General features: G+C 50.2%; 1 protein-coding gene and 2 long non-coding RNA genes across 3 annotated transcripts; 1 reads left to right on the top strand and 2 right to left on the bottom strand.

Annotated features, from left to right (window-relative positions):
* The first annotated feature begins 4,680 nt into the window (after positions 1–4,680).
* LOC139437159 (uncharacterized) lies at positions 4,681–8,496 on the top strand. Its single transcript, XR_011646861.1, has 2 exons — positions 4,681–5,499; positions 6,968–8,496. It is a non-coding gene; the product is annotated as an uncharacterized lncRNA (long non-coding RNA).
* LOC111758666 (uncharacterized) lies at positions 6,638–7,544 on the bottom strand. The gene is made up of 2 exons (XR_009182444.1): positions 7,194–7,544; positions 6,638–7,114 (listed from the first exon to the last, which is right to left on the bottom strand). It is a non-coding gene; the product is annotated as an uncharacterized lncRNA (long non-coding RNA).
* On the bottom strand, positions 8,403–10,722 carry HOXB2 (homeobox B2). The gene is made up of 2 exons (XM_058284044.2): positions 10,258–10,722; positions 8,403–9,509 (listed from the first exon to the last, which is right to left on the bottom strand). Exons 1-2 carry the CDS (start codon positions 10,634–10,636, stop codon positions 8,827–8,829), a joined length of 1,062 nt encoding a protein of 353 aa, XP_058140027.1. The 5' UTR covers positions 10,637–10,722; the 3' UTR covers positions 8,403–8,826.
* Between the last annotated feature and the right edge of the window lie 2,165 nt (positions 10,723–12,887).

Here is a 12,887-nt window from a genome sequence, read left to right as displayed (position 1 = left end):
CTCATTTGTAACCTGTCAGGGTGTCTGCCCGGCCGGACGCCTGGGGCGGGAGCTAGGGCAAGTCCAGGAGGGCAAGAGTTCAGGGAGGGGTCTCTGTAAACACTGAACCCAGAGAGGAAAGGGAAGCAGGTGCGACAGGTCCAGAAATCTTACTTCTCAGATTTCTCACCTCCAAAAAGGAGGGTGAGTATTTATCCCTCTGCAGGGGGCCCAAAGTTGTCTTTCTCAGCCTCTGTGTCTCTCCATCTTTCTCTCTCCCGTTCGCCCTTGTTTTTGGCCTTCCTTCTCTGTAGTTGCCTCTCCTGCTTTCTCTCTCCATCATCAGAATCACACTGCCTTGCTCTTCGCTAGTAACTGTGAGCCCTGCTTAGTACCCATCTATGAAAGAGCTCAAAGCATTTCACAGACCCCTGCCCCTCCCCCTCCTCACACATACTTTGCTTCAGACCCTGCTTCCGACCAGGATGGGGGGGTGGGGACTAGGACCAGCTGGTAACTTTTTAAAAAAATTTTTTATTGTCTTTTTTAAAAATACATAGATCATACAAATTGTTACATTAAAAAATGTTAGAGGTTCCTATATAGCCTACTCCCCACCCCATCCCCTGTAACTTCTTTCAGAGAGACATGCACTGGGAGGGTGAGAGAATGTTCACTGCCAATGGGATAGGGGCAAACAAAGGAAAGGAGAATTGAAATGGGGGGATGGCCTGCAGGGGGATTGAAGAGAAAAGGAGTATTGAGGTTGGGAGCAAATATGTTTCTTTCTATTTTCCCTCTTTGGGTTTGTAGATGCTCTCAACTTTTTGCTCTCATTTTAAGATATTTCTCCACATAGACTGAAATCTTTCGGGGAAAACAAAGGGAGAATGGAGAAGTGGGTCAGGAATTAAGATTTCTCTCCCAATTTCAGACCTGAGCTTGGCCTGCATGTGGCTGCCCTGCTTCTGTGAGGCTTGAGATTGCTTCACTTTCTCCCCTTCCCTCAGCCCAGGGAGCACCCACTCTACCCCATCTCTTGCTCTGCTAATAAAGAGAACAATCTGAGGTACAGAGAGGAAGTAAACTCCAAATCAGTTTAACAAAACAGCACAAATCTGCATGGGAGTTGGGAAAATTCAGTCCCCTTGGTACTAGCAGTGATCACCAAGATGAAATATTATTAAAGGCAGGAAGAAATGGATGGGGCAAAAGTGCCTCAAGTTACATTAATTGCAGTGATTGCTTTGGCCTCACTTCTCCAAATCTGCCGTGCTCTCCAGGCCATCCCAGAGTCTCGCCACCTTCCTTTGTGTAGCAGATACATTAAAACTTTCCAGAATTCATGTTGGCTCTCCCAGATCCAGCAGAAAGAACTGGGAGAACCAAGCAACGTGGCCCCCTGGATTCTCAAGTCTCCTCCTCCTTAGAAGAAGCTTTGCTGGCTTCTGGACTGAAGAGAGTGTATGGAGTCTGGATTCCTTGCTAAGCTACAGCAGAGTGCAAGAGAGAGAGAAAGAGAGAGAGCACACGAAAATGAGAGAGAGAGGAGAAATAATGCACATATTTATATGCACGTATAACCTATGGGTGATTCCAGATTTTGGGTTGGTCAAATTAATTACATCGAAGACAGTTGGGGTGGATGCAACATCAAAGTGAGACAGTCATTTTCCTAGTTTATATTATCTGCTTAGGGGAGCAAGGAGAACATAGACATGTTTAGAACTGAAATTATCTTTGAGGGCTGCTGCTCCTTATCACAGTGAGAATGCAGTCATGGGCTAGAACCATCTTAACCAGAGTGGGGAGGCACTCTGGCAGATTCTGATCTTCTCTGTGGTAGATGCTGCTTCAGCTGGGGGGTGGCAGGAGCAATGTGAACTGTTCTTTCCTTAAGCCCTTAAGTGTCTTTCCCTTATTGTCCCAGATCTCTGGGATCTATTTGGAGGCCAAACTCAAGATCAAAGGATGATGCTTAAGAAGTTCAAGGATCTACAGGGTTATAATTTTTCTCTATAAGAGAATGGTTTCTTGGCTGTTTGGGGATGGAGGGGGTCTTAATTCAGTGGTGCTTCTTTTCTTTTAGCATGTGTAATTAAACTGTTACTTATCTGGTAGAGAACCTTTGTCGACTATGAGCGGTGCACAATGTGATGGGAAGAATACTAGCATTTGAGTCAGAATACTTGGACTCAAGTCCTTCCTTGACCATTTCTTAGATCCATGGATCCTGGACAGTTTTCCTGGCCTATGTGAGTCTCAGCCTTCTGAGTATAACTCACTTCACTGCAGTGTTAATAGGATAAAAGCAAACCAGAAAATATAAATCATAGAGAATTCTATGCATGGTATTAACATTTGCACATTCTGAAATAGCATGTCAGTCTTCTGTTTTTAATATAACTAGCATATGAAAATATGAAAATATATGACAGAATAGCATACGTGCTGTATTCTCATGTAACACATTGCTATATATTACACAATATGTACTTTATCGTATGCAAATTTCTTTGGGAACTGAGAGCAATGACACGAATAGATATCTGCACACCTATGTTCATAGCAGCATTGTTCACAATTGCCAAAAGTTGGAAACAACCCAAATGTCCATCAACTGATGAATGGATAAACAAACTGGTATAGTCACAAGATGGAATATTATGCAGCTGTAAGAAGAAATGAAGTTGTAAAGCATATGATGACATGGATGAACCTGGAAGACAATATGTTGAGTGAAGCAAGCCAGACATGAAAGAACAAATACTGTATGATTGCATTACTATGAACTAAATATATTGTGTAACATACTGTATGATTAAAAAAAATTGTTATATGTATCCAAATTTCTTTGGGAATTGGGAACACAGTCTTGTTTTGGCAAAGGATTTTCTTCTAAGCCGAAGGTATTTGTTTTTAAACTAAAGCCTAATATTTTATATGTATAAAAGAGCCCAAATGATTAAAAAATTGCCACAGAAAGTCTTGGGGTTAGATAGTAGAAAGAACTTCCTGATTTTCCAAATATCTGGAAAAAGTTTTGTAGGGAGGATCGTATCCCTCTTCCTTGAAGAATTTAGCTTAGAAACTGTCCTTCATAGGGTTAGGGGTTGATTCTGATTTCTGTGCTACAGATAGATAATAGGATGTTGGCTTTCATCTGGAGGGAAAGTTAAGTCAGAGAGCTGGACATCTCCTAAAGTAAATGATCAGAGTGACGGGAAGAATTGAAACACTTTTCTAATTAATTCTAATTGTCTAATTACCCACTTTGGAGACCTCATTGGACACTGATCAAACTGGATTTGTATAGGAATGACTTGTCCAGACTGTGATATTTTTGTGATATTTGAGATTTAGAGAAGGTTTTAAGAAGGTTCCTTCACTTTTAACTCTCTCCTCTGAGGAGGAAGCTGTTGTTAGACTTCCTTCAGGCACTAAATATCTGCCTCACCACTGAGTGTGGAGAGAGGGATGGGGTTAGAGGAGCAGAGCTGGGCTGGAAAGGACCACTGAAGATCTGGGCCATACCCAGAGCAGCCCAAGAGGGGATTACGTGGGGCTGAAGAAGACACCTTCTGCTACACGTGGATATGGATTTCACCAGAAGTACATTTCCGGAAGATGTACAGTGGAGCCAGCAAGTGCTTGTCCAAGACTTGTGGGGAACGTGGGCAGGGAAATTCAGTAGGGCTGTTTGGGGATACCCAGAATTTGTGCCTTATGCTCTGATGCCCAATAACCGAATAAGCATAACTAAACGGGACTTCTAAAGTCTTGAACAACATGCCCTAGAAGTTTGGTTCTTTTTTTTTTTTTTTTTTTTAATGCAATGGCCTACTTTTCTAAAAACAAGAGTAAACATAACCAAATGCTGGGAAAAGGGACAGAGGATGAAAGCCAGAGGAAACCCTGGCTAGGGCACTTCTTAATACTCAGATTTATTGACTACCTGGGACCTGGCATATAGCACTGCACCCAAAACATGCTTGTTGAAAAGAATTTTCTTCCTACTCACTTAAATAATGATTGGGGCATGTTTGTCGATGTAAAAATACAAATTAACATTTGCGAAAATGTTCCCACCAGAAGTATGGGAGTGGGGTTATTGTCAGACACCAAGAGTCACCACCCAGCTATAAGAGCACAATGGTGAGGAGCAGGTGTGGCTCAGGGGGTGAGGGCAGCTTCACCTGTAGGAAGGAGGTCCTGGGTTCAATCACCTGCATCTCCTGAAAAAACAAACAAACAATGGCACCATCCATAATAAAGACGGGATACATTGTTTGTGAAGACTAACAAACGGAATATTCTTCAGGCATATTCTGGCATATATCGACGCAAAGTACATTTCAGGCATTTAGATTTTTCCATTTATTTTACAGGTGGAGAAACTAAGGTCCTCCCAGAAAGGAGAAAGGATTTGCCCAGACATAAGTTAACTTTTTTTTTTTGATGATTCAGTGTTATAAAGATTACAAATAATTCGTCACTCTAATGGTCCTTTGTTTTCACCATAATATTAATGAGCCATTCTTCTTAAAAGAATGACTCACCAGGAGCAGGGCAGGCTGACCAGCGGCCTTCTGGGCTGCACTAAAACCTTCGCACTCCCATCACAGCCGATTTATAAGCCAGCTGTGCAGCAGACCGCTCATAGTTGATGCTGACACAAGAGGCACGTTGCCTGGACCAGGATAAGTGAGTGAAGCCGCCTGGCACTGCCCTCTAACCTGCCACCACTGGGGGTGGGGGGATCTGCTGCCTTATCTGGGAACCACTCCACATCCCCCTTCTTCTCCACAGCCAGCTGGGGAAACTGAGGCTAAAGAGATGATCCCCGAGCTGAAAGGAGGAAAAGAAGCTAATATGGAATACAGGCACCCTGAGTCCCAATCCCCCCACCCTTTTTTTTTTAAGATTGATTGATTTATCTCTCCCTACTCCCTCATTGTTTGCACTTGCTGTGTCAGTTTGTCTTCTTTGTTTCTTTTAGGAGGCACCGGGCAACCAAACCCACACGAGGCCTAATTGCTTAAGCCACCTCCAGTCCCTGCTGCCCCTGCCCGTTGTGCCAGCTCACTGTCTTCTTTAGGAGGCACCGGGAACTGAACCACAGACTTCCCTGTGGTAGGCAGGAGCCCAATCACTTTAGCCACATCCGCTTTCCGCAATCACTTATGAATCCCCAAATCTCCAGGCATTCCTGTGAATTTGAAATTGAGGGGGGAGATTGAAGAAGGGAGTCATTTTCCTCAGGAAATGCTTTTGGTTGCTGTGGTGGCATCAGGGAAGGTGAGTTTGTTTTTTGTTTTGTTTTGGTTTTTTTAAATTTTTAACCCTTCCCTCCAGGAGTCAATAAAGGGGAATGAATGCTGGACATCCTGGTTCGCTGGATTAGGAGCTTCTCACACCAGGATACCCAAGTACCTGAAAGTAAACATTGTTTTCTTCATGAGAGATTCTTTGGCTGCAGCCTCCTTGCTCCCCACCCACTCAGGCCAGAGGCAGCCTCAGGTAGGAGCTGAGATTCCCTGACCTTTGGGCCACTGTTCTGGGTAGGAGAGAGTTGGAAGACAGTAGATAGGTAAGAGGGATAAAAATTTTAAGCATGGCAGGAAGCAAGGTGGCACTGTAATCTAGCTGTGCTTCTTAAACTTTAATGTGCATATAAATCACCTGGGGATCAGTTAAATTGCAGCTTCTGATTCAGTAGGTTGGAGTGGGACCTAAGATTGTGCATTTTTTTTAAGGTTTATTTATTTCTCTCCCCCCCAGTTGTCTGCTCTCTGTATCCATTGATGTGTGTTCTTCTGTGACCGCTTCTATCCTTATCAGCGGCACTGGGAATCTGTGTTTCTTTTTTTTGCGTCATCTTGTTGTGTCAGCTCTCTGTGTGTGCGGTGCCATTCCTGGGCAGGCTGCACTCTCTTTTGCGCCGGGCGGCTCTCCTTACAGGGTGCACTCCTTGCGCGTGGGGCTCCCCTTCGCAGGGAACACCCCTGTGTGGCAGGGCACTCCTTGTGTGCATCAGCACTGAGCATGGGCCAGCTCCACACGGGTCAAGGAGGCCCAGGGTTTGAACCGCGGACCTCCCATGTGGTAGACCGAAGCCCTATCCACTGGGCCAAGTTCCACTTCCCAGATTGTGCATTCCTGGCTAGCTCACGGCCAGTACTGATGCTGCTGGTCCACGACCACTCTCAACACTCAGTAGTAAAGCTCTAGAGAACTGCAGACTCACAGGTCCCTGGGGGCCTGGAGTATTCAGACCAAACCATGATCCCAGGGTGTGAATTCTCCCCAGCAGAGCAGAATCTGCATTTGGGGGCAAAGAAAGTTGGAAGGTGGGCAATTAGCAAGATCCTTTTGGTATTCTTGATCTTTATGACCACCTGCTATAGCTGAAAGAGTCTTTTTAATTAGACCAAATTATCCAGTTTGACTCTCCATAGAAATCAAAGTCCCCAGCTGAAATGTCTGTTTCATTTTGCTAGGGTAGAGATAGCTTATGTGCTGTGATTTTTAAGACGTTAAACATGGCCTTTGGGCATATTTTATGGAGAAATAAACACCAAGCCCAATGAGATGTACAGTGTGGCTTTAATATATTGTATATTCACTTATTTATGGGGAAAATAAACATACAAGCCAATAAGTTGTTTATTATTACTTTAATATATTGAATTTATTTCATACCTATGTATTTTATGAGGGAAAATAAACTAATAAGATACATGATATTATAATAACAAGCCTAATTGTTCTATATTAATTTATTTATGAGAGAAATAAGTGCAATTTAACATGACATAAGATTATTTAATACACGAGATGAATTCTACATTAAGACAGTTCTTAAACTTTCAACACAATAAGATATGTGTACTTCCCACACCGGGAGACCCTGTTAAAAAAAAATAGGCAAGGGCCTGTCTAGTCATATATGTCACAACATATACTGGCTCTTGGCTTGTCCTGACAGTTGCCACCTCTCAGTGCCTGGTGCTCCACGTCTCCGTCTCCGCCCTGATGGGCCAGGGGAAAGTCTGAGAGGCCCAGGAAAGTAAACAGCTTTTACAGAACAGCAGCATCTGCCGCGAAGATCGCCCCGCGCTGTCTGTTCCTGAGCCTGAGAAATATAAATAAACCTAAGGAGGATGGATGACTTTCTGGGGCCCTTTAAATCTCCACGTTCCCCCAGAACGAACCAGGAGGCAGACGGGGGGAATCGATCCTCCTTCCCGCTTACTGGGTTTGCAAGGAGCAGGCGACCGGGGAGGACGGGAGAGAAAGCTGGGATGGAAAATGAAGTCGTTGGCAAAGGCGGCTGGGTCTGCCCTTGGAGAAAGCTCTGGCCGGGCTTCAAATCCCGGAGCCAAGGATCTGAAGACGCAGCCCGCGAGGCAGCCCCCGCGCGCGGGCCCCCGCCCGCCCGCCCCGCGCCTCCTCCGCCACCATCGGGTTCCTTTAAAAAACAAAAGGAAGCCCGAAGGGAGGCTCCCGGGCTCCGCGCCTCCCCGCGCGCCCGGAAGACGCGGCACCCGGGCCGCCGCAGCGCCTGTCATGGCGGCCGCGCCTCCTCCGCGGCCCGCCCAGCCCCAGCGCCATTTTGAGCATCTTCCCCGATTCCCCGTCTCCCTCCCGCTCTCCTCGCTCCTCCTTCCTTCCCAACTCGCAGACCACGCGCCTCCGACGCTGCTCGGGCCTCCCCGAACCTGTCGCCTCGCCGCTCCTCGGACGCTCTCCCAAACCCGGGACCCCCCGGGGGTGACTGCGGGGACCGAAGGGCATTGGCGTCCGGCAGCTCCCCCTTTCTCAGCCGGCCTCTCTTCTCGGCCCCGGGGAGAACAGGCCCCATCCCTGGGCACCCGGCCTTGCGTCGGGTGAAAGCTCCCGACCCCCCACTCCAGTCCTCCGCCACCTACAGCGCCCAGAAGGCCCGGGCCATGCCCACAGGCCTCGGTCCCCGGGCTTCCTGAAGGCCCCTCCATTCCGCTCCGGTCACTGAAACGAAAAACCTGGGAAGACGTGGGGCCCCTTCCCACCCAGCTAAAGCCCTGCGTCCCTCGCCACGACTCCAGAGCCGGTCCCCGAGGCCTCCTCTCTGAGCATTCTTCTGTTCTCGGCACACCCTCCCTTCACCACCACCTTCAGGTCCAAGCAGAGGCCCTGGGAACACCCTTGCAGAGACAAAGGCCGTTGTTGGACGGCGGGGAGCCGACCGAGCCCCAGCACACACCCTGATTTTCCCCAGAGTCGCGGGCGGAGAAGCGGCGACCAAGCTGGGCCACTTTTGTACCAGCCGGACTTCGCTGGCCCCGACGGCTTTGCCGCTGCCCCCGCGGCTGGACGGGCCCAACCTGGCGGCGCGTGCTGGGGGAGAGCGGGAAGGGGCTGGGTCCCCACACAAACACTCGTTTTCATATTATAAAGACATTTATTTAATCTATGAAAATAATGTACAATAAATACTTTCCCCTTTTCCTATGATTAAAGAATTTTAATAAATAATCTACGGTCTATAACTTAAAAAAAAAAAAGAGGAAAATAGGTCCCTCTAGTTTTTTAAGAAAGCCTCCCCCCCACTTTAATTATTCCTGAGATTTCGTTGGAAAGAGTCTACCAAACAGAATTTTTCTGTGTGATACTAAAGAAGCCGAGTGCCCAATATTTTAGAGAGAGAAGACAGGGGGTGGATTGAACGCTAATTCAATAATACCTGAATATTAGCAAAACACATAAAGAAGTCTGTACGACTTGGGGAAAGGGGGGTCCTCGGTTTTTCCAGCAGACGGGGGGGGGGGGGGGGGGGGCGGAGGTCAAAAGGACCGAGGAAACGGGTCAGGGGAACTGCAGGTCGATGGCACAGAGCGTGCTGGTGAAGAAGTCCAGTTCCTCCTCCGAAAAGGGAACCGGGCTGTCCAGCGAGCCCTGCAGGCTGGGGGAGAGGCCTTCGGCCAGCTGGAGACAGGCGTCCGCCGCGAGGAGGTTGAGGTCGGGCAGGAAAGGCGAATCCTGCCGCTCGGGGCAGGCGTCTTGCGGCAGCGGCTCGGGCTCCAGCCCGCGGGTCCCGCGCAGCGCGCCGCCGGGGCTCGGTCCGCCCGCGCCCTCCACGCGAGCCGCTAAAGGCCGCGGGCGCGGGGCTCCCGGGACCCCCGGGGCGACCTCGAGGGGGTGCGAATAGGCTTCCCGCGCCGCCCGCGAAGCGGAGGGGCCGCCCGGGCTGGTCGCCGGCTCCTCGGCGGGGTCTCCGGGATCCTCCAGGGCGCCCGGGCCCGCCGGGTCCCCTTCGGACGGCTCGCGGTGCTGCGTCTGCCGTTTGTGCTTCATGCGCCGGTTCTGGAACCAGACTTTGACCTGCCTCTCGGTGAGGTCCAGCAAGGCCGCGATCTCGACGCGGCGCGGCCGGCACAGGTACTTGTTGAAGTGGAACTCCTTCTCCAGCTCCAGCAGCTGCGTGTTGGTGTACGCCGTGCGCAGCCTGCGCGCCCCGCCGCCGCCCGCCTCCGGCGGCCCCGCGCCATCTGCGGGGAGAGCAGCCCCGGCGTCAGAGCGGCCGCGATAAAGACCACTCTACGCGCTGAAGCGGTGTCAGCGGAACCCTCCTCCCACCCGTCGCCAGAGCGACTTGCTCTCGCTGCTTCCCAGCTCCTTCCCCTCCCTCCCGGGCTCGGCAGCCCCGGCCGGGTCAGGGCAAAGCATTGAGAAAGCCGCCCACGGGCAGCGCAGGGGACCAGGAGGGGCTCCCTTTCGCCCTCAGACCCCCTCCCGTGTCCTCCCAGTGGACACCCCCCTCCCCCCAGTTCGGCACTTTCCCAGCTCAACCCGGGGAGAGGGTTCATTTTAAAAAGATTATTCTTTACCCCATTGCCTTCCTAGATTCAAATTCCCCCTCTACTCCTAGGCTTGGGGGAGGGGGAACGCATCCTCTTCTGCCTCCAGACTGATTTCCCGCAACAACACGGTCATTCCCCTATACGGGTAGGGATAAAGACCCCGATAGAATCCCTTTCTTGTAGCAGAGGAAAAAAAAGAAGCCCTTTCCCAACCAGCTTCCAAAATCTGCAGTTTAAATATATATATATATAGATATATATATGCTGGCAGCGGCCAGGCCTGAACCCAAGTGGGATATTCGGCTTCCCTGTCCCTGGAACCGAGGGGGACAGGGAACCCCAACGGATTCGCCACCGGTTTTCAAACCTCTCCCACCGCTCTTTCGCCCCCGCTCTTCTCGCTGCCCCTCACCCCACCCCCACCCCGCTTACCGACCTGCGGGCGATCCGACCCCGGAGGCCGGGATGGAGGAGGCGGCCGGGGAAGGAGACCTGGCGGATTGGCTGGGTTTCTTGGCGGATTTCTTCTCTTTCATCCAGGGGAACTCGGGGGCTGGGGGGGCGGCGGGGAGCGGCGGCGGCAGAGCGGGCCCATCTTCGGCTCGCTTTTGGCGCCCGGGTCTCTGAAGGGTGGAGGCGCCGGGCTGGAGGCTGGGGAAGGTTTGCTCGAAAGGAGGAGGAGGAGGAATTAATGTCGACTCCTTGATTGATGAAGTTTGAAATGTCTCCAAGACAGCGGGGAAGGAAGTCAGACACTCGGCAAGCGATGGCTGGCTGTTTATAAACCCAATCTCCCTCTCAAATTCAAAATTCATGGCTTTCAATGGTGGGGGAGGGGGCCTGCTGGGGGGTGTCAGGAGGGAGGATCGGAAGGGACCCCCCTCCTGCCCCCCCCCCCGTTTATGTGATGGAGCGATTTTGGGAGGGGGAGATTTTGCTCTCTCGCTCGTGCTCTCTCTCTCTTTTCTTTTTTTTTTTTTTAATTTGGGCCTTTATAATTGTATATTGCTGATAAATACAGGCGTATGGGGACTCTCTCTATTAAACCCAGGACTCAGGCGAAATTGCAGGGATTTCGTGGTCACGGGACTGGCCTCGGCCAATCGCTCGCCTGGGCCTGGTGGAAAACAGAGAGCATTATTTGCTTTAATTGATTCAAAAACTCCAGAGGACCACGACCTGGACACCATGAGCCCCCCATTCTGACTCCAGAGTCTCACACTCCTGCACCCCAATGCCTCCCTTTCTCCAGAAAAGCTAAAGAAACCTCTCCCCCATTCTCTTCAGAGGATGGAAGATTTCTTGGGGCCTGGAAAACAAAAAATCTAGGGGAGAAAGCTTCTTTTCCAAGCATTTAAAAATAGAGTAAATTAAGTGTTTTTTTTACACAGTCAACAGCATTCCTCCCACCCCACCCCACAAAAAAGAAATACATGAATGAAAGGCTTCCACCCTTTGAAAAAGGTCAGTGTTAAGGTGCAAATAAGGGAGAGAAAACATTTACAATCACCAGCCCTGCTAGCCCCATCCCACCCCCAAAAAGCAACCGTTAAATCTTGGAAAATGGTCGGGGATGCCAGGGCTGATAGAGAGGAGTGAACCAGACGACCCAGATGGCCAGGGCCCCTGCATGGGTCCTCCATGGCTGCGTGGTCAGGGTTCTCTTCCCCACCCAGGGCTGCAGCACAGACCCTGCACCTTGTATCTGCCCGCCGTCCTCACCTGGAGGCATTTACTCTCCTCTGCGACACCTCTTGCCCACCCCCCAACAGGTGGTGTCTTAGATGTGCCTGCACTCCTGTATCTGCGTCTATCAAGCCTCATTCTTGTATCTGCATCTATCTCCGGGGACATAAACAGGAACCAAGAGAGCCACTGATTTAACTTAGAGCACTCTCAAAGCTCAGGTCAATATGTGGGTACAGGGGGAGCTTTTTGCCCTCAGGACACTAAAGACTCTCACCTCCACTATTGTCACTGTGTTAGTGAAAAAAAAAAAAAGCCTTACAGATGGAGAGGATGGAAGTAACAACCGTTGAGGTGATATTCCATTTCTGGCCCCTGGAAAAAGAATTTTTTTGAGGAGAACAAGATAGTCTCAACTTTAGGGAGTACTGTAATTTACTAGGGCTAGAGGGGCACAAGACTCAGGGTCTCAAACAATTGGTGGGAAAGGAGACCTCAAAGCAGAAAATGAAAAGTCAATCTGGAGTAAGATTTTTAAATAAGTGGGTCAGAGGGATGGAGAGGAGATGAGGCGATCAATCTTAGCTCCCTGACAGCTCCCTCCTTTTGCATCAAAGAATTTGGCTCTTTGGGAAAGCAGAGGGAACAGCCGAAATTCCACATCCCTTAGAAAGGGTTGGGGGGGGGGGTGTTAGCAAAAGAGAAAGGTGATTCTGGGAGAGCGGGGGAAACAGATGGGAAATGGGGACAGAAGGAAGGGCGCTAAGTTGGGTGGAAAGTTTGTCTGGAGAACTCCCCCGGCTCTGGCCTGGCCCCCCCTCCCCCTCCAGGCTCTCTGCGGTCCAGCTAAGAGAAGAAGCCTGGTTAGCAGAGAGAAGGCAACTCGGCCTGGCGGGCGCTGGAACTAGAAACTTTCTGTCAATGTAACATCCGCGTGGGTGGTGGTGAGTATTTTAAAAGAAGGGCCAGAAGTCTGAGGAGAAGGATGGGGGTGGAGGAGGGCCAGAATGGAGGAGGGCAAGTGAGAGGTGGGGCTGCAGGGGCAGGGAGGAGGCAGGCTCCGGGGGGCTCAGAGCAGAGAGCTGTTCTGAACTGGGCGAGCTGGTCAGAGGGGTTTGTGTTCAACTCGGCTCCAAAGAAAGCAGTGTTTGCTATTTGGAGATTTTCTGGCTGTGTGGATGGAGGGTGGGCACAGAAGAATTAGAATGTCTGCAAGCCCTGAGCAGAGTCCCCCTCTCCTCCTACCACCAAGAAGCCCTAGAAGTTTTTTAACAGCCTACCTCAGCTAGCTGCAGAGTCAAGCGCTTCTCTGGGCAACTGGGGAAGAGATGTCCCTGCGGGAAATACAGCTCTCTCTAACCCTCGCTGACAGATTTTATG

Source organism: Dasypus novemcinctus, chromosome 21 (assembly GCF_030445035.2).
Source record: "Dasypus novemcinctus isolate mDasNov1 chromosome 21, mDasNov1.1.hap2, whole genome shotgun sequence".
NCBI lineage: Eukaryota > Metazoa > Chordata > Mammalia > Cingulata > Dasypodidae > Dasypus > Dasypus novemcinctus.
This window is presented reverse-complemented; position numbering and strand designations above follow the sequence as displayed.